The 27,782-nt window shown below is 33.6% G+C and overlaps 1 protein-coding gene across 1 annotated transcript in view; it reads right to left on the bottom strand.

Moving 5' to 3' along the window:
- LOC118196046 (PMS1 protein homolog 1-like) overlaps window positions 1-27,782 on the bottom strand; it is a 68,212-nt gene that overhangs the window by 34,887 nt on the left and 5,543 nt on the right. Inside the window, exons 2-8 of the mRNA XM_035367414.2 lie at window positions 25,714-25,999; window positions 21,578-21,712; window positions 21,344-21,489; window positions 9,141-9,260; window positions 7,342-7,485; window positions 5,523-6,254; window positions 3,975-4,185 (exon numbers count right to left, since the gene is read on the bottom strand). Of these exons, the coding sequence (XP_035223305.1) occupies window positions 3,975-4,185; window positions 5,523-6,254; window positions 7,342-7,485; window positions 9,141-9,260; window positions 21,344-21,489; window positions 21,578-21,712; window positions 25,714-25,999 (1,774 nt within the window). The remainder of the gene's footprint in view (window positions 1-3,974; window positions 4,186-5,522; window positions 6,255-7,341; window positions 7,486-9,140; window positions 9,261-21,343; window positions 21,490-21,577; window positions 21,713-25,713; window positions 26,000-27,782) is intronic.

Here is a 27,782-nt window from a genome sequence, read left to right on the forward strand (position 1 = left end):
TTACAAAATATTATTCCGGATTCTTCAATAATGATTGTTGGTGGCGACCTCAATAGTAAGCATAAAGATTGGGGCTGCCGTAGCACCAATCACAATGGTAAAGTACTGAGAGAGTATATCAGTAACCACCCAGTTGGTATATTTGCGCCTGACGTACTGACGTTCAGGCCCAGCAACATCAGGTACACTCCTGATATTCTAGATATCATCTTGACTAATACAGGAATTAATATGGTGCTGGAGGTTCGAGACGACTTAAGCTCTGATCATACTCCTGTGATTGCTACACTAGGGGTCACCAGTATTAATTATACGAATGTTAAGACCCATACCGACTGGAGAATGTACCACAATGTTGTGAAAGTGAGGCTCCCTAAATTAGGTGCTATGAAAAGCCCTTCTGATATTGACAAGGAGATTGATAAGTTTACTACATGTCTTAATGACTCTTACTATGAGGCCACCAAGGTTACTCAAAGGTCTTGTAAAATCGCTAAGATTCCAAGGTACGTCAAATCTCTCATAGCCGAAAGAAACAGGCTGCGAAGGAGGTATAATATCACCTGGGACCCAATTATTAAAACGGAGTTAAATAGGATCAGTAAGCATATTAAGCTTGAAATGCATAAATTAAAGTGTGAGGCTTGGAATGTTAAAATGGAGGAGTTAAACTTAGACAGTGATGCCTTCTGGCAGTTTACAAAAATGTTAAAGAGGACGCATCAGTGTGATAGGCCAATTATTGCCAACGGCGTCACTGCTTATTCAGATACTGACAAATGTCAGATTTTTGCTTCACATCTTGAAAAGCAGTTTTCTCCCAATCAGACACCTCGTAATATTCACTTTGAGACCCAAGTCAGAATGAAAGTAGAAGAATGGCTAGGTGCTCCCACGGCTCTAAATGCCGATGGTTTAACTAATCCAAGAGAAGTTACGGATATTATCTCCAAATTGAACCCCAAGAAAGCCCCAGGTATTGATGGAGTTACAAATTTAATGATCAGGAACCTCCCGCGCGGTGGAATCACAAGACTTTCCAGCATTTTTAATATATGCATTACGTTATGCTACTTCCCGGACTGCTGGAAGTACGCAAAAGTTTTCCTACTACCGAAGCCTGCAAAAGACATCACTAAGGCGGAAAATCACAGGCCCATAAGCTTGCTCTCTAATATAGGCAAGATCTTTGAACGAATAATTTTAAGGAAATTCCAGCCTTATTTACAGGTACTTCCGGAAGATCAGTACGGATTTAGGAGCGAACTTTGCACATCTAAACAACTGATTAGGCTTGTGGAATTTATCGGCTCTGCTCTGCATCATAAGAGTTGTACTGCAGTGCTCATGCTGGACGTGGCCAAAGCATTTGACCGTGTCTGGCATGAGGGCTTAATATATAAATTGATAATGATGAATTTGCCTAGAGAACTGATCTTACTCACCAGATCTTATATTGCAAATCGTTACTTTACAGTTAGCTGCAAGCAAAGTCATTCTGGATACAAAACTATCGCTGCAAGCGTCCCCCAGGGGTCCTGTCTTGGCCCAGTACTCTATCTTTTCTATGCGGCTGATTTCCCGCGGGATAAACTCAACAGAAATACATTGCTGGCCTGCTATGCGGATGACACCGCTGTAGCGGTCAGATCTATTCAGCCTAACAGGGCAATTTCTGTTATGCAGGATATAATTATGGACATTGAGGAGTGGTGCTCCAGGTGGAAGATCACCAGGTGGATCAATGCGACTAAATCACAGCTACTTCTTGTTAGAAGGAAGAAAATACTGGTCTCAGTTCAGCCACTTTACCTATTCGGCCAACGTGTCCCGATGGTAAACAAGGCCAAGTATTTAGGTGTTTACTTGAATCGAAGACTCACGTGGAGTACGCATGTCAATTACATTGCAAACAAGACCAGAGGAATTGCTCAACAATTACAAGTACTGCTAGGGCGCAGCTTGCAGTTAGATCTGAGAAGGAAAAGACAGATTTATATTTTCATTTTAAGACCAATTATGTGTTATGCGTCCCCTGTCTGGGCGACTGCTACGCTACGAGCTCAGATATCAACAAATTGCAGGTGACTCAAAACACAATCTTACGCACCATGACAGGAGCGCATTTTTACATCCGTAACAAACTCCTGCACGATGATTTACAAGTTGAATATATTGACAAATATCTGCAAAAACTTAACAGCAAGTTCTTTGACAAAGGCTTGAATTGCAGTAAAGGAAACTTTAATGCTGTACTGAACTATGTCTGCATTCCTGAGGACTACAATATCAGGCCTTTTACGGCTCACAGAATGAGGGATCACAATTTTGTCACTTAGCCCATTCGTTTTCAAATATGTAAATAACACATTTTTATGCGTACATTACTTCACTTTCATTTGTTTATTACATGTTCAACACTGTATCCTATGCACATTTCATGTATTTTCATTTCTTTTGCATCTTCATAGCTCCATACACGTGATTATTACTCTTGTCTCAGGGGTAAGAGTTAAGTTACTTTGATGATTGGACTTTGTCACTATGGCCGATGGGCCCTCTTTTCCTTACCCGCTCCGATTTCCTGGCTGGGAACTAGCTGATAGTTGACATTCTGATTGTCCTTAGGGGATTAGATCAATATAGCTTATTAAAGCCCAACTGGGCTAATATAAGCATAAGCAATTAGCATTTAAGCATTTAAGCATCTCAACACCAGTTCCAGCTCCCGCGCCATGAAGGAAGGACGTCTCTTCAGCGAGCTGCCATATAATTGCTTATTTCATCCTCTGCTACTACTATCAAGATCTTCAAGCAAAGTTATCAATCTGTTTACTTAAGAATCACATCTCCCGCAGATTTCAAATCTGCCTAAGAATATTTTCATCGCGACCTCAATAATTATTTGCACTCCCCAACACAAGCCACATGCCAATGAGCCTATTAATCGTAAAATCTTTCCTATCCACTTTTTGCTTTAGTGTTTGTACTGTGTATAAAAAATTATAAAAAACCAAAAAAAGTATAAAATATAAAATACAAAAAAATTTTAAAAACCTAAAAACTTATAAAAAGATTATGATACTTAAGTTTTTATTTTCTCATCTCTATCCCTAAACTTTCTTGAGCCTGTGGCTCCCTCTAGTGTGCATCAAGTAAATCACTTATGCAAAATTTTTCCTATTTCTGCTCGCTCTTAGTAATTCTGATGTGGAGGTAGATGGTTTTGAACCATAGGAACTCCGAAATTTTTAAATCATTGGCAACCATACTGCAATAATTAAGGTTTATACATATATCATCCTGGATCAGTATGTCAGACTTTAGGAATGCATTTTCTCCTGGGTTTTACTTAACTATAATTCCATTCTAAGGAGTTTAGGGAGTTTAGCTAGTTTCAGTGGTATCTGGAATTCAATAATAGATAATTTGAACTAGCCTATTTGATGCCTTTTAAGTGCTGTTTTGAACATGTATGGAATGCCCTCATCTGCTACGTTGCAATGCATAACCCATCCATTACAAGCCTTGGAGAAATCAGAAGAGTATTTGTTTTAAGAATGAGATTCCTTGCACAAGAAAGTGCTACAGAGGCTCGTCAATAGCATTTTATATGTTATGAGGAATGACTACCGAGATCACAGTGGTTGCTGTAAAACCTGTGCAGCCAGTCCTCATAAACATAATAAATCTCTTCAAAACCAGCAGTGGAAAAAGCATTCTTGCCACAATATCACAACAGACATACTGTATCTATTTTCCTCTGTTTGATCCACAGGTCAAGTAAATCCAAACAATTATTTCTAGATTAATTTGTGTTAACGCGTTATATTCATTCTTTCAGCAAATGTTTGTTGTACCTAGACAAATCAAAACAATCCTAGGTAACAAATTCTTTAATTTATGGACATGAATGCAATAACTGATTTTGTATAGATATTATTTCATTCTAGAAGCAAAAAACTGTTAAATACCTTCAAGCCTGTTTTGCCTGCAAAAATAATCAAAAGCAGTCAGTTTACGCTGAAGTTCTGAAATATTATTAGGAAACTCTATCTTGTCATTGTCTTTGTGAATTTTATTATTAGTTCCAGAAGACTTTTCTTCTAAGCTTTGAACATGCAGGATGTTTTCATCAGTGTTAGAAGAACGACATGGCATTTTAGGTTTGAGAACAGAAACAGGCTGTAAGAAAGAGATTTTTTTAAGTATATGAATTTGGGTATTTATTGGTTAATGCACAGCAGTTTCTGCTACCAAGCTGAAGAAATAAATATTGTAACAATCATTTTTTTAAAAGAAAGATGTATATTACTATACAACAACAAGCAATAAGTAAATGAACAGAAGCATTATTCATAATTCATTGCAGGATAGGAGTTTTAATAATTACAAACAAAAAGCATAATTGGACACATGCAAACAAATAAATAGAAGCTCTCTTTTATTTTAGCAAAAATTGTTTCACTGTCATTTTTATAATGGATTCCAAAACCTGCCAGCTAACTGATGCAAAGTTTAACAAATTAATAAATTGTGTTAGAAGTCAGCCTCAACCTCACCAGATTTGAAATGAAGCGATAGGTGAATGCTTTCCCAGTAGTATAAAAGCTGAACTGAAGAGACATTTTAAGGTTTTGACTTTTAACTGTGCACACGAGTCTGTGATGCAGTAATGATGAATACGATCCCTTTAAGTGTATAATTTCTTTTGGTGTTAATTAAATGCTACTTAATCTGCAATGGATCTCTTAGTGATTTATTTCAACAACTTGACAACTGTTAAGCATTGATTAGATACAGAAGAGCCCCTTGGGAATAGTTCGATCCTACGTATAGTGCTAGCAAAATATTTTTTTTTTTGATAAAATTCCGATACTGAAAACTGATAAATGTTTCAGACAATAATACTTAAAAAAGTCTCTTAAAAATGATATTCTGATGCGTCTTCATTTCTAATAATAAATGATAATATGGGGGCAGAAGTGTTTCAGATCTACTACTGATATTTGATACAACTACTAGATAGGATCACTGCTATAGAAGATTTCACATGTATAAAAATGAGAATAACTCCTACACTAATGTGCATTAATTTTCTAGTGAATTATAGATGCCACTTCATTATTTATTTATTAATTTTTTTTTGGCAATTTTGAATGCTCTATGGAAACCTCTTTACAGTGACTAAAGTTGCACTTATACCACTTCTCCTCAGTTAATTACCAGCCTAGTTTAATAATGTATTATATTATTATAATATTATTTCAATAAAAGATTCATTAGAGTTTATCAGAATCATATATCTAAAAAGATGCACAAAATTGTAATTGAGTATCCTCTCTATTCATTATCTGTGAGAGGTAACAATAAAGCTATAAAACAAAGACATACTTGTATATTGAAAACAAAATATACATTAGATATGATATAAATGAAATTGTGATGAACTGATATAATTACCTTCAATATAAAATTCAGAATTTTATTGCTTTGAAACAAGTTATCAAACTTTAAAGTACCTGGACAAATTTGCCATCTGGATGTATTCCATGAGACCATGATTTTGTAGCATAAAATGTGCTAGAGTTATCTGTGCTTATTGTCACTTCACATGGTTGAAGAGAAGAACTTTTCCTTTCAGATGTTAAAGCACATTCCATCGCTATAAGGCCGCTATTATTAGCAAGTTCAGCCACAGAACTACTGTTTTTATTATTGCACTGATCTAAATCAGTAGTTTTATTACCAGTATTTCTAAAATCGTTCCTCTGCACAGTAATGGCAAAAAGATTTTCAGTAGGCTTTAAATTTGATTCTAAAAGTTTATTTTTATCTTCTGGCACATTTTCTTTAGATGAAAAGAATTTGTTCATGGTGTTTATATGTTTAAGCACATCATCTGCTGGTAAAGTACTGCCAGTTGAAGTTTTCATTCTTTTATTTGTTGGAGTAATTAAGTTATTCTTTCGACTCATCTTCTTACTCGCAGAAAGAGTCTCTTTACAAGCACCAGTCCAAACAGGATTTCCAAGTTGAGAGCTAAGCATAGAGTGCTGAATTTGTTTATCAAATGTAGGATTTTTTAGAAGATTTTCTGATGTATCGGGCATTTTATGCCCATTGAATTTTTCCTGTTCATTATTCAATAAATAATTTCCAGATGAAGATGGATCACGACATTCCTTCTGAGTAGATGAACTTGTCTCATAGAAGGTACTCAACAGCTTGGAAAGCTCCTCTAAAATTTCATCCTAAAGCAATTAAAAAACAGATAACTATTTTAAATACACGCAAGGAAACATACAACCAGTAACTTTCACTTTAATATATAACCAAGAGAGATAATTTTTATTATGTTATTTTTTCATTATGCAATGGAAATTTATCATGAAATTCAGGGGATAACATATTTCATAGTTCAGAGAGGGCAATAATGAATAATTTATCAGCAAAGACTTTTCAAAATAAAATACTAAAAGTTTAACCAATTATTCACATTTTTCCTCTTAATAATGGGCTATACTTCTCTGATGCAAGACTGGGAGAAGAGGATAATATTTTCAAGCCATATCAAATATATGAAAGATGATTCATCATTTATTTTTATGCTGATGTTTTTGTGAAAACTACCATATAATTTTTAGGTACTTTCTGACTATCTGTATTTTCCAGAAGCGTTTCCAGCTCATTAGTGAATTGGTAAAAATGGTCGTTTGGTTAGCTCAGACAATAATAAGTCTGTTCACAGACTTATTATTGTCTGTAAACATACTATAAGCTAACTTAAAGGAGCACTTGAAAAAAAAAAAAAATTAATGAGGGTACTTATCAGTTAAATACAAAGTATGAAAATTCACGTGTACTCAAACATATGGCTTGATTGAGCATGCATGTTAAAAAATATGCCAAAAAACATGGCAGTTCTACTGAGCGTTGAAATTGGGAGTGCAGATAATCAGAAAGTATCATTTTCTTATTATTTATAACAACACAAACTAGGAAAAGACAACAAGAAAATTATATTTTTAAAGACTGCATTCGTTTTTAATTTGAAATATTTAAAAAAAACCAACTTTGACTTTCATCACAATAAGCTAATTGACTTTCATCATAATAAGCTAATTGACTTTCATCATAATAAGCTAATTGACTTTCATCATAATAAGCTAATTAATGTCATTTTTATGCTTAAAATTTACAGAAAAAATCCAAAGTACAACGCAAGATTAAAGAATAATTTTTATAAAACAATTAAAAATTTCTTTTAAAAAATTTTAAAAAATAATCTTCAGTTTTTAATATGTCTAATATACTTTTTTTCATAAACACATGGCTTACCATATTATGCAACAAAACAGATGTCTTATTTGGTTCAACATTAACATCAACACTGGCTAAAGGCAGGGTGATTGATAAGTAACAAATAGGATAACGAGATGAACTAGATCCATCCACACAGTTATTATGATATTCTTTCAGGATCTGTCAAGAGAATTATGCAATTAAGTATCAACTCATTTAAAAACCTGATGTAAAGCATTCAGTTTAGTTTAATTTGTAACGCAAGTAAGTGAATTCAAGTGCTTGTACTTCTCGAGTCATGTGTATGCGTTGGACAGATGGACATCTAGCCACAGGAATTTCAATTTTCTTTTAAGACTTAGAAAGTTAACAATGGCACTAAGAAACAAAGCCTAAAAGAAGAATTTTCAAATTTTGAAGTGAGATTTTTCAAACTACACTTACATAAAGCTTTCAGACAACAGAAAAAAGATGTTTTCCAATAATAACTTCTCAACATTACATCAAGACTTTAAAATATCATAAACTCTTTAAAAAGAAAAACTGGTTATTGAGATTCGATCCAAAAAGGCTGCTTAATCAAATTCTCATTGTAGAAAAGCCTCTCTTCAAACTGTAGTTTGAAAGTTTAGTGGTTTATTATCAGTCAATTAAACATATGCAAATGTATAGAAAGAATAGTATTGAAAAACATAGCTAACACGTGTAATTACTAAAAAACATGAGAGAATTTATTATACAGAATATCAGATATGCAGTGGTAGATTAAAATCGGGATCTCATATACAGTGCTACTGATACCCAGCAAAGAACGCTACATTATGGAGCAACCATACAGAAACCGAAATCTACAGTAATTTTCTAAAGTGTAAAATCCTCTATTAGAAAGTATTGGTTTAATACCAAAAGGATTAAGTAATTTTTTTTGTCAGTCAAATCAAAAATTTAATAGTTTATTCTATCAAAATAAAATATACGTAGTAATAGTAGCACAAAATAATACATTTCTGATAGAGAAATAAACAGCATACATCCACTTGGAAACAATTTCTTTCAAAAGGTGAAATATTTAGTGAAAATAATTGTGTAATATCGTGTAACAACACTATTACTGTGATATATATAAAAGTGTATTGGGAATGATTAATTGAAATTACATAAGTAAGATACTGCTTGCAAAATTTTTTCAAATGTCATTATGACTTTCATCAATAGCTGGCAATAATCAATATATTTTATATCTTTTTATCATTTGCAAAGAAATTTATTTTTCATGAATTTTTGCTCTAGCAATTTCTGCAATATGCATTTACAACTTTTAAAGATTGGAAAATCCATGTTTGTCATGTAATCATCATGCAATGATTTGTTAACTGCTTTATTTTATACCACAATATTTTTAAATTGCAAAATTTTTTAACCATTTTTGGTGACGATATTTTGTACCACAATGTTTTAGAACTGCGATGTTTTTTCTTTGCTTTCCTTTCTCTTGTTGGCAATGAATTCGCAACTTTATGGTGGGGTAGCAGATAATTAAGTATTGATAAAAGATTTTTAGAATTGATAGAGTTTATATAACTTATAACTTTACTTTCAAACTTAAGTTTAAAAAATTTAAACCGTGTTTTCTGCTTCTGAACATAACTTACTCATAAAATTAAACTGTTCACATTATTTTGTAAATTACATAAATTTTACAGTGAAATATTACAATAAAGGGACTGTGAGTAATTTTTCACAAGACGATGTACTCAATCCTGACTTAATTACAAAGGAGCAAAGCCTGTAATGGTTTCCAATGCAAATTTATTGAGGAGCAAAGCAAAAATTACCTTGTCAATCGCTTTCATTCGAACTGGACGCTTATTCACAGCAACAATGCAACGGGTAGATGAGCTATATCCGCAGTAAGATGGCGAATTTCTCTTAGGCAAGAATATTTCCAGTTTCATCTAAACAAAGTAAATATGCTTAACAAAAATTCTATACAAAACATTTAGTATTATACTGAAATGGAATAAATATTTTTATGATTTAAATATTAACAAAGATCAAATTTAAAATGCATTTTTAGAACAGTATTTGAATACATACAATGAATATACAAAAATATATCTAGGATTAATTTAAAACTGGATAATTCATTTTAATCAAAAATACCATTTAAAATAAGCTTAAGAAACACAGATTATATGTATAATTTACCATCTAAAGGGCAAAACTTTTTAAGAACAGATGCTTAAATACTTTAAAAATATTTTAAAACATACACTTGATCTCGGAATACAGTTGAATTCATACCACTTGGCAGATTTTTCTTATTAAAAATAACAACAATTTTTTTAGTAAAATTATTGATATACTGAACTATTTGTGTTTATCAAGCCTATATGTAAGACATCATTCTTTTTCTAAATTATACTACACACAATTACATTTTGTCCTAAATTTATTTAGAAAGCAGAAGTATTTTAAATCCATCATACAAAGTCCCAAATCTGGATGTCCAGTATATGGAATGATCTAATATTTGAACTTCTAGACTACCAGCAAAAAATTTTTTTTCCTTATAAAGTCTAGGAATGAAAACTACTCCAGAAAAGGCATGCCATAAAAATAATTTTTCCTCAGACTAAATTCCTTTCTTTCAAACAGCTGCTGGTTAGAGAATCACACCATGGCCAATTACAATACATTGATTGACATTGTACTGATGTTAGCCATGAATACACTTTTGGCCCTTGAGTAGTTGAGTATGTGTGTATGCAAAGTAGTATTTCTTTCTTTCTTTCTTTCTTTTTTTTTTTCAATTTAACAAGTGAAGCCCATTTATTCAGAATGGGATGTTGCTCATATTCACAAAAGGAAAGGGAGAAGGAATTAGATTCTGAGAAACTTAAGTTCAGATAATATAGCAAATCCATTCTTTCTTAACTTTCTGATTTGAAGTGGCTTATTATTTTGTTCCACCTACTATTAATCTTATCATAATTACTGTTTTAATAAATGATAATGTCTTTGTTTCACTCTTTCTCCAAAACCATTCATCTGTCAATCTGCCAATGGATATTGGAATTTTGTGACTGCTGAAATGCAGTTATAAAGTAACTTTTAAAAACCAGTGTAACAATAAGCCCATCCAAGAATTATAGAAATACTTTAATATGAAACCTGATATGTGGGTTGTTGCAAGACTACCAGAAAACATACCCACAGATATTTTAAAAAATTCTTTGCATAATAAAATGTAATGCAAGATGATGTCTGATTGATGTCAAGATGATGTAATGCAAGATGATGATACAAGTAATGTCTGATTAATGTAATGCAAGATGAAATGAAAAATGATGATACAACTGAAATCTTACATTGTAATGATAATGCCTCAATCATCAATCAGTTTTAATGGAATGTGAAATATCTGTGGTGTGGTTTTAAACTCAGAAAATATCACTATTTTGGCTTTGAGTCACATTTTTTCTCATATTGGTGATCTAGGGGGGGGGAATTTCTATATGTAAAATAGTTCTTTGTTATAATGTTTTATATGGATAGTTCTTTAAGAAAGAAAAGGTGTGATTCTTTTCTTTCTTAAAGAACTATCCATATAAAACATTTTTTATTTTATAATTTCTGTATGTCATGACTAGATTTAAGTGCAGATAAAAAATTTGGAAATCAAATCCAGAATTCGCAAGGTTTCGATGATTTCAAATCTTGGACTTTGTGCACATAAATCAATTCGCCATCTTTCTGTTAATATATTATTGAAAGAAAACGATGGAAAATGGGATGAGCTATGAGAAAAATTTTTTCAGTCATCTGTTTCAAATGAAAATATTTTCTAAAACGATTTTAAGTATTAGTTAATTATTATTTCTGATTCATAAATGGCATTCTTAATATTATGTTAAGTAAACTTTAAAATTTAACAGAAAAGGCTAATTGTTACTTACTTTAAAAGAAAAATATTTATTATATTAACATTACTTTTGTCAAAAGTGACAAAAATAATCAAAGAAATAATAATAAATAAGTTTTATACTACTTAAAAATGTTAGATTTTGTTACCTACTTAAAACAGAACAGAAATCAATGTTCATATAATAAAATCATATAGCATTCTATTCGATGTTCTATAACAAAATATTAGTAATAAAAGCTTGCCTGTTATTTGATAATCTAACAAAAATTTCCCAGAAATGATCGACAAAATATTATATTTTACAAATTAAAAATATAAGATACAAGCTCATGTAAAATATGAAGCAATTAGATTATTTAAAAAGCATTATGAAGAAACATTCATTTTATCTTCAGAGCAGTTTTAAACTTGCATTAACAATAATGCAAAGCAAAAGCAATAATGTGTGCAAAATATACAAAGGTTATTAACCTAGCTGAAACTTTTTTCACAGAAGAATTTTTAAAGCAAACTGACCTCATGTTACTCATAAATATTACTGCATACTACATTTCAGGAAAAAAAGTTACAGTAAGTGATCAGAAATGTGAAGAAATAATGAGGGACTTATTGTTTAAGTCCAAATTAGTGGCGTAGCTAGGGTGGGGCAAGGGGGGATAACTTTCCCCGGGCGCAGCATCCAAGGCACGCCAAATTGATGCTATGAAATTTTTTAATGAAATGTTTTCCATTCTTGGCACACAGAAAGGGGCGCAAGTTCTTCAGTTGTCGCCGGGCGCTGGAAACTCTAGCTACGCCCCTGGTCATTAAATATCCTAAATCCTTTCAACGAACGCCAAACGAAAATTAAATATCCTAAATTAATTAAATATCCTTTAATTAATGCTACATTAAATATCCTAAATTCAAATCTGCATCTTCTGGATGAACTGACATTAAGAAGTAGAAATGAATGGACAGAAATTTAAAAAAAATCGATTAGGAATTAAAACACAACAGAAATAATACAAAGCACAGATACTTAAATAAAAAAAAATTCTGAAACTGAGTATGAAACAGGTTTCAGAAATCTAAAAGTCTTAATAGATACAGAAATCTATTGGGTTGGCAACTAAGTAATTGTGGATTTCACTCATAGATGGCTTCAGTTGAATTTTTAGAGTTGCAGACATAGTACAAATGTAAAACACATTTTGTTATTTGATAGTTGGCAATTCAGCTGTCAATCAGTAAAAAAAGTTTTTTGATGGTTGCGTAGTTTTCGTTTGGCGTTCGTTGAAAAATGGAAAATCAAAAGGAACATTTTCGTTATATTTTGCTTTTTTATTTCCGCAAAGGGAAAAACGCATCGCAAGCTCATAAAAAGTTATGTGCTGTTTATGGTGACGAAGCCTTAAAAGAACGGCAGTGACAAAATTGGTTTGCCAAATTTCGTTCTGGTGATTTTTTACTCAGAGATGAAAAACGCTCTGGTCGTCCAGTGTTGAAGCTTCATGTATCACATACATGCATTGAAAATCACTTAAAACAACTTGGCTATGTTAAAAAACTCGATACTTTTGCAAATAACTTTTATTTGTGATTATATTTCCCATTTGTATATTACAACATGTGTGGCAACACGCTTTTTATATTTTTCTCTTGGCAACGCTTTTTTTGGTTGTTGTCACTGTTTTACTTTACCATGTAGAATTTACTGTACTTGTGTTTCTATATATGTTAATTTAGATGAATCTCTGCTTATTTATTTGTCTCCATTCCTAACGTTAGACTTCATCAGGTTATGGGTATGATATAACTGTGCTGGGAAATTTATGAGCGAAGTGGAGATAAACATTACCGGCAGTTCGTAAGCCTAACACGGCAGTTCTTAAGCCTTACGTGAGTTGGCAAATTAGTTCGCAAAAATGGAAGCTGCAAAGATATTGGTTCAGCCGTTATGTGGAAGAAGTGATTGGCCTATTTGGAAATATAGAATTAAGTTCGTATTAAATTATCACGAAAACGCTTTAGAAGACGTGGAAGGAAAACTGAAGAAGCCAGAGGAGCCTGATCATGCGGCCGCCGAAGAGATTCGAAAGAAATTTAGAGTTGATATGAAGGTTTTTAATAAAGCAAATAATTGCGCTATGATGGTTCTTACGAACTCCATGACTGAAAACACTTTAAGAAAGGTAATGAGATTTGACAGCGCAAGAGACATTTGGCTGGAACTTCACAAAGTATTCGAAGATTCGTCCGATAACTAACTTTATAACATATGTTTACAGTTCTTCAAATTCAGTTGGTCAAATGATGATATGGTAGCTCATTTGTCAAAATTGAAAAATCTATGGAATGAACTGAACAGTGGGCTTGAAAATAAGGAAGAAAACAGACTGCCAGAAATGCTGTTGATTTTTAAAATATTGGATACTCTTTCTCCCAGTTATCGTACTTGCAAATCGAGTTGGTTTCTTCTTAGTGATGAAAAGAGAACTTTAGATGAATTAACCACACAATTGTCAACCCATGAAAGAGAATTAAGGAAAGATCCAAATTTTTTAGAAACTTAAGATCAGGAAGCATTGATAACAAATCCGGAATTTAACCGGAAATAATCTATTAACAAGAAAAACAATGGCAAGTGTAATTATTGCCACCAGAGAGGACATTGGGTCAGAACATGCAAGAAATGGATAGCTGATGGAAAACCGCCGAAACCCAGTCCACATATAGGGCCAAACAAGGGAAGTAAAAACAGTGTTGCTGCAAATATGACACTTCTAGCTGTAGATGATACAATATTTTCTGCAGAAACGAATTCTGATGATTGGTTTATTGAAAATGTTAATCACTTAATGTTAATCACTGTGGCAAATGGAAAGTCATTACCAGCAATTGGAAAAGGCACTAACAAGATAATGACCATTGTAAATGGGATGAATCAAATCAAAAATCTTGAAAATGTCTGGTATGTTCCAGAAATAAGTAAAAATCTATTTTCTGTGTTAGCATCTCAAGATAGAAATCAAAACAGTGTGTTTGAATCAACATTTAAAGACTGCTATTTAAAAATAGATGGTGAAATAGTTCTGCATGGAACAAGAAATGCTGGTGGGGGTCTCTTCAAAGCCGTGATGAAGACCTTAGTTCCTGAAACTCACACTGACATCAACATGACTGAGAATAATGAATCAACTCTCCAACTTTATCATGAACGATGGTGTCACCAAGATAAAAAGCATGTAAAGGCCATTGTAGAGAAAGAGTTGAATATTAAGATTAAGTCTGATATGAAATTATGTGAAGCTTGTGTATACGGAAAATCCCACCGTTTAAAGTTTGGAGCCAGGAAAGCGGTTACAAAAGCTGGAGAATTGTTCTTGACAGATATTTGTGGGCCATTTGATCAGTCATTTAGGAAATACCGTTACTTTGCAATTTTCAAAGATGCCTACACCAAATTTCGATACTGTTTTTTCTTAAAGCACAAATCAGAAGTAAAAGATGTGCTTGAAAATTTCATAGCTCACGCTAAGAACTTAGGGCATACGGTTAAAGAAATGTTTAGTGACAATGGTGGAGAATTTGACAATCAAGCCGTTCGCAAGATCTTGAACAAGCATGGAATCTCCCAGAGGCTCACAGCTCCATATACACCAGAACAAAATGGCAGTGCTGAATGAGAGAATAGAACAGTCCTAGAAATGGAATTCTAGAACTCTCAAATACTCGAATGAGGAAGTGGACTTTCCAGCTTTCCTATGGGCAGAATTCGTCAGTATTTCAATTTATATATTGAATAGGACAGGCAAGTCTTCAGTTCCTAATTCAAGCCCTTATGAATTATGAATGGGAAAGAAACCCAGAATAAAACACTTGCACATTATTGGATTGACTTGCTATACTCATATCCCAGTTCAGAAGAGGAGAAAGATGGACAAAAGGGCAACTAAAGGCTATCTCCTTGGGTATGATGGAGATGAAAGGTACCACATTTACATCAAAGAAACCAGTACAGTAATCTGTTCCCGAGATGTCATATTTGAAGACAAACCTTCCATGACTGGAAACATTATAACATTGCACCCACAACAAGTTTCTGGAAGAAATTCATCTCAAGATGATGAAGTTGAAAATAAAGTAATAGACGAAGGCCCTCAACAGGAAAAGAAGGAGATGGAGGATATACCAGAAAAGAAGACTCGACCCAGAAGACAAATTTCAGCGCCTAAGTGGACAAAGGATTATATCATGGAAAATTCAGAGATTTATGAAGAAAATCCTCCAGAAATAAATGGAATTACAAGTGGAATGCAGTGCAGCTGACAATCCGAGAAACAGAAATATGAAGGCTCAACACCCAAGAAAGCTTTCCAGAATGATCCTGAAACTTTAGAAGAGGCATTAACTAGTCCAGATACAGAAAAATGGAAGTTAGCCATGGAAGAAGAGTTGGAAAATTTAAAATGAAATGAAACTTGGGACATAGTGCCTAGGCCAGAGGGAAGGAAAGTTGTGAAATGTAAGTGGGTCTTCAAGAGAAAGCTTAACAAAGATGGACAAGTGAAAAGATATAAAGCTCATTTAGTTGCTCGTGGCTACACCCAAGTCGAAGGAATTGACTACAAAGAGACGTTTTCTCCTGTAATAAAAACAAAATCAATTAGAACTTTATTAGCATTCTCAGTTGAGCAAGACTGGCAGGTTCATCAACTTGATATTACTGCAGCCTATTTAAATGGAAGACTGAGTGAGACAATTTTCATGGAACAGCCACCTGTGAGTCTGCATGAGAAAACACACAGAGAAGTTTGCTTGCTAAAGAGAAGCCTTTATGGACTTCATCAGTCTGGGAGAGAATGGAATATGTGCCTCGATAAATTTCTGAAATCAACGAGCCTAACAAGATCCAGAGCAGATCCTTGTGTTTACTTCAATAAAGAAAAGGAGTTAATTGTAGGTGTGTATGTGGATGATCTTCTTGTGATGTCCAGCAAAGAATTCCATCATTCAGGAATTTAAGGAAAATATTGCAGCTACATTTAAAATCAAGGACTTTGGAGAAATACAGTGGATGGACAAAAATATGGAAACACCTTGTGAAATGCATGTTTGAAAAGAAGGATTGATTTTAATGAAATATGTAGGTGGGGCTGGAGTTTTTGACTACTCATGCCACCTATACAAGTTCGTAAATGTGCTAAACAGTTCAGTTGTTGTCGGAGTACTGTTATGTGAGGTTGTCATTGCATTATGTCAGAGTTAACAGACTTCGAACGTGGGCAAATTGTTAGAGCACGTATGGTAGGTGCTTCCGTAAGCAAGGTAGCCGAGGTGTTTAGTGTTTCAAGAGGTACTGTATCGAAGATTTATTCCGCATATTTGAAAAGCGGAAAAACATCATCTGCTAAATCACAGCGTGGACGAAAGTGTGTCCTGAGTGATCGTGACAGACGATCATTAAGGGCAATTGTGACGAAAAATAAGAAGACCACAGCTGCAAAAGATACTGTTGAAATGAATGTTGTGTTACCGAACCATGTGAGTACCAAAACAATTAGAAGGGAGGTTCATAAACAGGGAGTTGCTGGCCGTACTGAAATTGAGAAGCCACTCATCAGTGATGCTAATGCCCGTAACAGGAAAAGGTGGTGTTTAAGTCATAAAGCCTGGACTATAGAGTAGTGGAAGCGAGTAATACGGTCTGACGAGTCTTCTTTCACATTGTTTCCCACTTCTGGCCGAGTTTACGTCTGGAGAACGGCATCTCAAGCCTATAATACAGACTGCTTGTTGCCAAGAGTGAAACACGGCGGGGGTTCTGTTATGGTTTGGGCAGCCATATCGTGGTTCTCTGCTAGCCCCATGATAACTGTGTCAGGGCACATGACTGCCAAGACTTATGTTAACATTTTGGCTGATCAAGTTCATCCCATGATACAAACTTTGTTCCCCGATGGTGATGGTGTCTTCCAAGACGACAAAGCCCCTGTTCACACAGCTCACATTGTCCAGGACTGGTTTTCTGAGCACGAGGATGAGTTGTCCCATCTCCCCTGGCCACCACAGTCACCAAACCTGAATATTATCGAACCTTTGTGGTCTACATTGGAACGGAAAGTGTGTTCTCGTTATCCACCGCCAACATCGTTATCTGAACTTGCCACCGTTTTGCAGGAAGAATGGTATAATATTCCCTTGGCAAACATACAGGAACTGTATTTATCTATTCCGAGAAGACTGAAAGCTGTTTTGGATGCCAACGGGTTTCCTACACCATATTAAGCAAAGAAACATGTTTTTTTAAAGGTGTTTCCATATTTTTGTCCAACCCCTGTACATCACCTTCTTTCAATTAGGATAAGCAGAAGGGAAGATAGCTGTGTGACTCTTGACCAAAGTGTCTATGCTAGTGAACTCTTGGAAACAACCAATATGCAAGATGCTAAAGAAGCATCAACACCATTAGATCCAGGTATGAAATATACAACAGCCACTAAGGATAACATGTTGAATGCTGAAGGAGCATTAAAATATAGGCAGGCTGTTGGAGAACTCTTGTACCTAGCAGGAGGAACAAGGCCAGATTTAGCTTTTGCTACTACTTACATGAGCCAATTCAATAATTGCCCAAGCAAGGAACATTGGGCTGGTGTACAACATATCCTTCGTTACCTAAAACAGACCAAGGAATTAAACTTGACTTTCCAAAAGACAGGAAAGAATTTGGAAGTGTTTTGTGATTCTGATTGGGCTGGTGATAAGATTGACAGACGATCATTTAGTGGCTATGTGGTGCTACTAGCAGGTGGAGCTGTCTTATGGAGCAGTAAGAAACAACAGACGACTGCATTGTCAACAGTTGAAGCTGAGTACCTCTCAATGTGCCATGCAGCCAAAGAAGTACTGTGGTTCCAAAATTTTTTTAAAGAAATTGTGGGAGAACATTTTTTAAACTTTCCACAAAGCATATTTGTTGATAATCAGGGTGCCATTTCTTTAGTCAAAAACCATGTCACTTCAGAGCGTAACAAACATATTGAACTCAGGCATTTTTTCTTGAGAGAAAAGGTTAAAGAGAAGTTGTTAAACTTTACGTATATGCCTTCCAGTTCAAATGCAGCAGACATGTTCACAAAGAGTGTGTAAAAGAAAGCCTTGTTCAATCAAAGGTTCTGTGTAGGACTGAGGAAAATTTAATCAAGGGGGAGTGTTGCAAATAACTTTTATTTGTGATTATATTTCCCATTTGTATTTTACATGTGTGGCAACACTCTTTTTATATTTTTCTCTTGGCAACGTTTTTTTTTGGTTGTTGTCACTGTTTTACTTTACCATGTAGAATTTACTGTACTTGTGACATTTTGTGTTTCAATATACATTAATTTAGATGAATCTCTGCTTATTTATTTGTCTCCATTCCTAACGTTAGACTTCATCAATACATGGGTTCCTCACGAACTGAAAGAAACGCATTTAATGCAGTGCATTAACAGCTGCGATTTGCTAAAGAAACATAATGAAAATGATCAATTTTTAAAACGACTGATAACTGGCGATGAAAAATGGGTTGTTTACAACAATATCAAGTGGAAAAGATCGTGGAGCAGGCCAGGTAAACCAACTCAAACAACATCAAAAGAAGGTTTTATTATCAGTTTGGTGGGATTACAAAGGAATTGTCTACTTTGAACTCTTACCACCAAACCGAATGATCAATTCTGATGTCTACACTGAACAACTAACGAAATTAAACAATGCAGTTGAAGAAAAGCGGCCCGAATTGACAAATCGAAAAGGTGTTGTATTCCATCATGACAATGCAAGGCCACACACATCTTTGGTCACTCGCCAAAAATTATTGGAGCTTGGTTGGGATGTTTTGCCACATCCACCATATAGTCCTGACCTTGTACCATCTGATTACTTTTTGTTTCGATCTTTACAAAACTCCTTGAATGGTAAAAATTTCAATAATGATGATGATGTCAAATCGTACCTGATTCAGTTTTTTGCTAATAAAAACCAGAAGTTTAATGAACGTGGGATTATGATGCTGCCTGAAAGATGGCAAAAAGTCATTGATCAAAATGGGCAATACATTACAGAATAAAGTTATTTAGTTCCATGAAAAAATTGTCTTTGATTTTCTAAAAAAAATCCGCAATTACTTAGTTGCCAACCCATTAAAAGTCTAAATAGATCAGATTAAGTAGATTTTAATATTTGAAAAAGATCCAAGAGATTTAAAATAAAATTTAAAAATACAAAATGGAACAGAATCTGAAATATATTCAATTCTGTTCATATGATTTGGTTTATAAAATTTTAATAGAATTTAAAATATCAAAAAATTTTTATGCAGCAGATCAAAACATAATTTGCAAAGTTCCCTAAAGCAGACTTCATCAGAAGGAACATAATAGTGTCAACAAAAATTAAATACTTTGGAAATCTTATTTCTGTTCAAGATATTATCTGATAAATATTGTTGTGAGCTATGTGTTTATGGATATCTCCAACCATCAAATGAGCAGGAAGGAACTGACAATTAATCATAAATAACAATCGCACACAGCAAATTAAATAGTTCAAGAAAAACACAAAAATTCTCCACATTGCATGAAAAATATCATACATTCCGAAGATGTTACTCACAGAATAAACTCTGAAACATAATTCAGCTCTCTTAGAAGTGCAACATATCAGAGCTAATTAATACTTGACTCTTTCTTATTCTAAGAATTGTATTTATATGATCTTGCATGGGTGTCTGAAAGCTTTCAGAAAAATCAGTTCCAGAGCTTCAAAAATGAATTTTTTCAAAACTTCTAGAAAACTGCTAAGTTGGCAAGAAATTGCTAAATGTTGCCAACATAACAAGGAAGGGGGTGACCTGCAAAGGTATTTTTTACTCATATCTTGCATTCTAATTGAGGTTCTTCCAGACCACTGGCTGGACGTGTCCTAACAGCTTCGGGTCCTTGGGTAAATAAGAAGTCTTCACAGTGACTAGAACCATCGTTTATATGGTGGTAGGCGCGCGCTTGGCAGGGACGGTACTGATACTGCCGTGTCCATTGCCTTGGATGTGAGGACGCTCTCATGTAGACATGTAAGGGCTGTATAGTAGGGGGCTGGCTCCCCGCTCAGTCCTCGGCGATGGATGGTGGCTATGAACATGAGAAGAAGTCCCTGCTGGCTGATCGGTGGGTGTGGCGCCCCTCCGTACAGGCTCTGAGTGTGGAGAGCTATGAACATGTAAGGCGGCTCAAAGAAGCAAGCCAGGGAATGGATGCTCCACTCTTGGTGTTTATTCTAATTGAGGTATTTTTACAATTTAAGCATTGCTGGATTCAGAAGTGAAAAATCTACAATTTTACATAAGAATGCATATGAAATATATTGCCATAAATTCAATAACACACAAAATAAACCTTAAAACTATTACTTAAATAAAAAAAAATTAACAAACAAACAAATAAAACAATATATATCTATAAAGAATATATAAAAGCAAGAATGAAATCACTTAAATTAAAATTTTTATTAAAAAACTAACAACAATATGGGAAAGTTTGTAATTATTTTTTCACAACTGATTATAAGCAATTTTAAAAATATTTCTTATTCTGATTATTACATACTATTTCACCCTTATTCATTTTTTCTCAACCTTTTGATAGGATGGTCAGCTCAACAGTTTTCTAACTGTCTCCATGCTCTTAAGATGATATAGACTTAAAGGCATCCTTCCCTGAGATTCAAATCTGGGTGGCAACCAGCTCCTCTACCACCATGCTAACAGAGGAGAAAGATTTTTTTTTTTTATTTTTTATAATCTGAATTTTGGCTACTCGGAATATACTGCTAAAGAGGTTTTTGGACATAAAAAACTAACTATAATTCTAGCTTCAGATTATCTGTTATAGCTATTGAATTTTGAGAGTAAGATTTCAGCCATCTGTAGATATAATAAAACTTCCAAGTCTAAACATTTTATAATTCTTCTAAAATTCTAAATACAAGAGAAACAGTGTTTCGATAGCATATTATCCTGAAAATGGCAATATGGTATGCTATAGAGCTAACTTACTTTATATTTATAGCAAATGTGTAACAAACCTGAATATTCTCAGAAAAATAGTCAATTTTTTCCAAATGATCAACAACAGAATTTCCAAAAACTTGAATTAATCCAGCCTCAGCATCACGAACAACAGTTTTCTGCCATAACTGGTGTTTATTATGGCCCAAAATGAATCTAACACCTGTAGGGAAGAAAAGAAATTTGGAATACTTTTACAGATCATAAATAAAAATAAATCAGATTACTTTAATAATAATAATAATTAATACCAGTTTGTATGCATCCAAAAGAAATTAGAATATCTTCAACATTTTTCAGTTCTTCTTTCTTGTTTTTAATAGAACGATAAAACTGTCTCCTTACAGGGATGTTCTTAAATAAATTGAAAGCAGCTACAGTTGTACCTGATTAAAAAGTGACTTTGATATAAAAATAGAATAAAAATATTTAAATGTAAAAGAATTCAAATTGTGAGCTACAGTTATTTTTGCAGGATTAACACAGTTAATCTAAAACAAACAAACAAACAAACAACAAAAAAAAAAAATAATAATAATAATAAAAAATAAATAAATAAAAATAAAAATACTGTTCTGCTATTGGGAAAAATTCTGAGTTATGGATAAATGATTCAGTATATCATGAAGTATCAGAATTAAAGCTTTATGTGACCATTTTTTTACCTATTATTGTGAATTTCAAATTATTTCATAATGAGACAAATTTTTTTAAATTTATTAAATTTGATAAAAATGCCTTTATAGATAACTATTGAACAAAAGTATTCTAAGTATACCAAATATTTTCTATTAATGAACTAATATTTTATCTCACTACTAAATTATTTGATTTTTCTTTCATTACTGCATTATTTAATATCTTTAGATTAAAATAGAAACAAATGAAATTTTTTACTGACAAGAGTATCCTAAAATATGCTTTTGTGGTTAGCAGATGTGCAGAAATAAGTTCATTTTAAGGAAGATTTAACATGTGACTTTTCTTTAAGATATTTTCCAAAGTGAAAGTTTCAGTGGAAAATGTTACTTCTTAGCCTGTAATAAAAAACTTAACACATGAAAACTTAACTTTATTTGTTAGGTAATGATACAGTACACAATCTACTGCTTTTAGTTAAAAAGTTACTTTTCAGCTTGTAGACTATAACTGATTATTGTTTTAATCATTTCTTTTTCCCACCATTTTACTGAACATTAAAATTTAAAAATATTATTTTAGTCATAATTTCTTTCTTGCTCATTTCTTGCACATATACTATGCATGTGTGCAAAATTAAGAGAATTTGAAAATTATGTCTATTTTCATGAAAATTATTCAACTAAAAGGCTACTGTAATCAAATATTTAGGGTCGAATACATGTGCGAGCCTGTGGAACTGCGATTGTAGAGGTGACAACATAAGCATCCAAGGAATTTTCAGCAATTTGTGTGCTCTTATTCTTTCATAATATTTGTCGTGTTTCTCACAAGAGTTCAGTAAATTTTAAAGGTGTTAGGTAAAATGAGTAGCCATGAATGTATGGATGATGGAATGAGATAGAGAAATGCCATCAGATTGGATGCAGGCCAATCACAAGCACAGGTGGCTACAGAACTCAGCATAATGCCCAGTGTCATCTGCAATTTATGGAAAGTTGCGTGACACTAGATCCATATCAAAAAGGCCTGGATGAGGTCTACCGAGATCAAAAACGACAAATGAGGATTGTTATTTGGCCTTTTCAGCATGAAGACATATGACTGCTAAAGCTTCACAACTCTGACATGAGCTGCATGCTGCCAATGAAACATGACTTTCATGGTCTACAGTTGGCCAAAGGGTACATGAGAAAGGCTTGTACAGTCAAAAGTCGTTAATTCGGACACCCATAATCCGGAATGATCTATAATCCGGACCTCAAAGCTAAAAACTTTCTGCCGCGTTTCTCAAAGCCGTGTTGACACATGCGCATAGGCGTTCACGCGTGCACATACGACCTTCTACATCTGTGCATATGCGTGTGCGCAAGTGCAGAATACGTTTTCGCGTGCGCGTTTTATGTACAACAGACGGTATAAGCTAAAATTATCTAATTATCTATTTCAGTTAATGTTGATGATTGCGTTGTTCCTTAATTTTCGAATTGGATCCGGCTTATTATTTTTGCAGACTGTAAGAGCAATACTATAAAAGTAAACTTGAACTTTCGATTATGTCAAAAAGAATTTCCGATTCTGGAGCTCCCAAAGGATCGTACAAAACAAAAGTATGTTTCGATGTCCACCAAACAAAAAGTGGAATTGCTGCAAAAAATGGATAAAGACATGAAGAATGTGACAGAGAGGTTAGTGAAAACGAAAAAATTTCGATTGACTAGTTAGTCGGTATTCTCGTCACAGCAATTAACGGGACTTGAACAGCGGAACTTTGTAACTGAACAAAAAATTATGTCTGTTTATAGAATTAAAGAGAAAGTATTATCACATAAAACGAAGCAACTTAAACAACTTACATTGAAAGAAATGTTTAATAAAATAAACAAATAAATATTAAGCTTTTTCTTTTTGTAAATTTTGATACCCTTTAGATCATAATTGTTCTTTATCTCATAAATTACGGTTTCATATTTTTAATTTTAGAATTTCTGCATGCCATCTTACGAGATTTAAACTGATGATCTATAATCTGGAAAAATCGATAATCCGGAATCGCCGAAGTCCCCAAGAGCCCGGATTAACGACTTTTGACTGTATTTCAGAAAACCTGCTGTTTCATTTTGCTCACTGCAGCATACAAGAGAGTGCATATAGCATGGTGCAGACAATGTGCACCTTGGATCAGACTTATGTGGAATGACAAACTTATTACAGATGAGTCGAGTTTCAGCCTAGACACTGTAGCTGGAAAAAGCCTGGAACACGATACCATCCCTCTAACGGTCAGAGAAAAAGGATTCAGTAAAGTGACGGGGATGTACTGGTTTGGGCAGGCATTATGTTAGATGGCTGCACACCCCTGCATGTGTTTTACAGAGCATCCCTAAATATAATGAGGTAAAGAGAGAAGATAATAAAAGTCTATATTAGACTTTCAGAGGCACAGTTGGTCCTGGGTTCCTGTTAATGGATGACAATGCCCGTCCACGTAAGGCTCAGCTGGTCAATGTTTATCTGGAAAGTGAGGATATTTGCCGCATGGATTGGTTAGCCAAATCTTCTGTCCTTAACCTTACACAGTATGTTTGGGAGGGCAATTTAATCTCGCCATCTCAGAGTTGAAAACTGCCTTGCTGCAGCAGTAGGATCGACTGCCTCAGGGAATCCTCAACTGCCTCCTGTACAGTATGCAGTTACACTATGCCACCGGTCAAGCTGTGAGAGGCGACCATGCCTCGTATTACACTCATCTGCATTTTGATATCACAACATGTATTTTGAACATCCCTGCATTCTATGAGCTTTATTGATGATCATAAACTAAACTTGATGGCACAACAGCCCTAGTGGACCACGGCCTGCAGTGCCCCGAAATCTGCTTTCTTGACCTTGAGCCCCGAGGTGCATCAGCATATGCTCTGGGCAAGTGGGCAGTGTCGCAGGATCCCCCGTGTTCAGTCCCCAAGTGAATTTCGTACTCATTTTATTGACCCATTCACGAGATGAAAGGCTGAGTCAACCTTGCCCAGTCCAGGGATCAAACCCTGGACCTGTGGTGCAGCTGCATGGCATGCTAGCCACTTCACCACAGGGGGGTCTATTGACTATCATGAGTGCAATCAAATTACTTTTGAATGGTACATCTTATCCTCTTTTAATAGATGCATATTCATACCAAATTTTATTAAAATCTGTTCATTAGTCTTTTAAAAGTTAAACATAATGTACAAATTCTCTGAATTGTGCATGTTAGCGTATAAGTAAGTTACACTGAAAATATATACAACAACAATAATTAAATGCTCTAAATGCCATATATTGAGTTCAAATAAATATGTTGTCCTTTATTTTAAATGTTGGGCAATGCATGTAACTTATCTTAATATAATCTATCAAGTAAATATTACACCATGTATATAAGACACGCAAAGTTTTTAAAGGGAAATTACTGGAAGTACAAAAGATATTCTTTTTTATGAGGACCAATGAGATATATGGCTTTTAGAAAAGCATTTTAAGGGGGAAATACTGCATTAAATTTAGACCAGTATAATACAACATAAAATGCAGATATCAAATGTGTTTATATTTATCGTTAATTATTTTCTAGAAAAATTACATATTTTCTTATAGAAATTAAAAACATGTCATAGAAAATTATTATAATTTTAAAAATGATGACTAACCTAATTCTGAATAGGAAAACCTACAAATAAATTCTGATTTATAAACAGATAAAAATGAATACCTTGAGAACAAGAGCAAGGTTTTTGATTAATAACTTCTCCATTGTGATTAAAAGTGTAAATGAAACCAATATCTTCGTCGGTTCTTTTTGTAGTTATTACCAAATCTGATACAGCACATAATGCAGCCAAAGCTTCACCTCTGAATCCATAAGTTTGTACTTTATCTAAATCTAAATGTGATGTTATTTTTGATGTAAAATGAGGTTTAACAACTAAAGGAATATCATTTTTATGAATACCACTTCCATTGTCTTTAACTTCTATTTTTTCTAGTCCATAATCCTCCTGGAATAAATAAAAAAGTTAAGAATATGATGCCTAGTCTTATGTTATAAAGAAAAAGAAAGATAGTATAGTTATTTGACACAAAGGAGCAGTATGAAAATAAATCATAACAGTATCTAATCAAATTTTTATTGCATCCTTTAAAATAACATTATTTTAAAATGCAGTCATTTACTGACTGACCATATTAAAATTGCAAGAAGACTATAAGTTCAGAAAAAGATATGGTCCTCAAAACATACATAAATTGATTTTGTATGTAACTGATTTTTTTCTGTATAGCTCACATACAATAATAATGCAAATGTTGGATAAAAAGTACTGGCAACATTTCGTAGTTCTGAAAAGACTTAATTACCATTAACCCTATGAGCAGTGCAGGATTTTAGATCCGCCATGAAGACTGGTATTTAAACAGAATTTATAAATTCAGTTTATATAATAACTTATTTTAGTCTGTATTTTCATAAATTTCTATGCATTAAGGAATTCACATCATATTTACCTGATGAGTTCAAGAGACTATATCTTCCCCAAAATGAAGAATCCATTGCAACATAACAGTAAAAAGAAGATTACCTATGCTTCAGGACCCTTGCTGTGAAACATCAATAGAAGTGGATATTCTGATGTTGCACACCTTCCAGCAATTTGGCAGAAAGATGAGAACTGAGAGACTAAGTGTTTACACTTATAATAATAAAGTCTTTTCAGAACTACAGATGTTCTTTATCCAACCCTTGTTGTTCTTACTGATTAATGCTCATTGACTCATTGACTAATGCTCAGTTTATGGACTACTTTCAAGATGAATATCTAGTTAAAATGTAAAATATGCCTGTAATAATGTTTGTACATAATAAATAATTTTTTTACATTTATAAGATAGCATTAGTTTTTTTCCATGAAATTCACTCAACTGCGCAATGCCAGTTGCACTAATAGATAAGTACCAAAATTTTCAAAGTGAGAATTAAAAAAAGTCGAGATTAAAACTAATTTAATACAGTATCACTGTGTTAGTTACTGGAAGGAGCATTTTGAGAATGAGAAACTAAAGCTAACATTAATTAGAAAATGAATAAGACTGGGAAGAATAGAATGGGTAATACAGAATTAAGATTTGATTCTGTTGTTAGACAAGAGAAACTTAACACTAAAATTGGTTTTTAGACAAAGAAATCTAGGATTATTTACACTTTTTATTTCTATAACATATGATTTTATGGAAACTAATTTATCACCATCTGGTAAACCTTTTCAAATTATTCAAAAAGAGGATCTTGCTCTCCAAGCTTAGTAAATTCTCATAACAAAAGGCTTGCTGTTAGCTTATCAGTCTTTAATCATAAACTTTCTTACATATGAATCTTTTTATTCTGCATATTTTTGTACTTTTATTAGTTACCTGATTAATTCTTGGGAGCAGAACCCTAGTAAATCAATGATATATTGATATATATCAAACTGCAAAACCCTTCCACTAAATATTACAGCTTAAGCTTTGATGAGAATAAAGGGTACAGTTATTAGGTAATCCTATCTTCCCCAATGATCTTTGGCAATGTTCTCTGTGATAAAATGGATACTGGATTCAGTTATCTCCTGACCAAACTGAAAGAACTGGCCAATATAAATGCTGCATGTATTTAATAATGTTAAGAGGAAGCCGCAGCAAGATACTGAAAAAAGTGTTTCCCAACAAAAATTAAAAAGGGCCACAGATAAAAACTTCTGAAGATGATTAAGTAATATTATGAAAAATCACATCAAATATATTAAT

Source organism: Stegodyphus dumicola, chromosome 5 (genome assembly GCF_044657685.1).
Source record: "Stegodyphus dumicola isolate Sdum_Otavi_A_Nest chromosome 5, ASM4465768v1".
In the NCBI taxonomy this organism is placed as follows: domain Eukaryota; kingdom Metazoa; phylum Arthropoda; class Arachnida; order Araneae; family Eresidae; genus Stegodyphus; species Stegodyphus dumicola.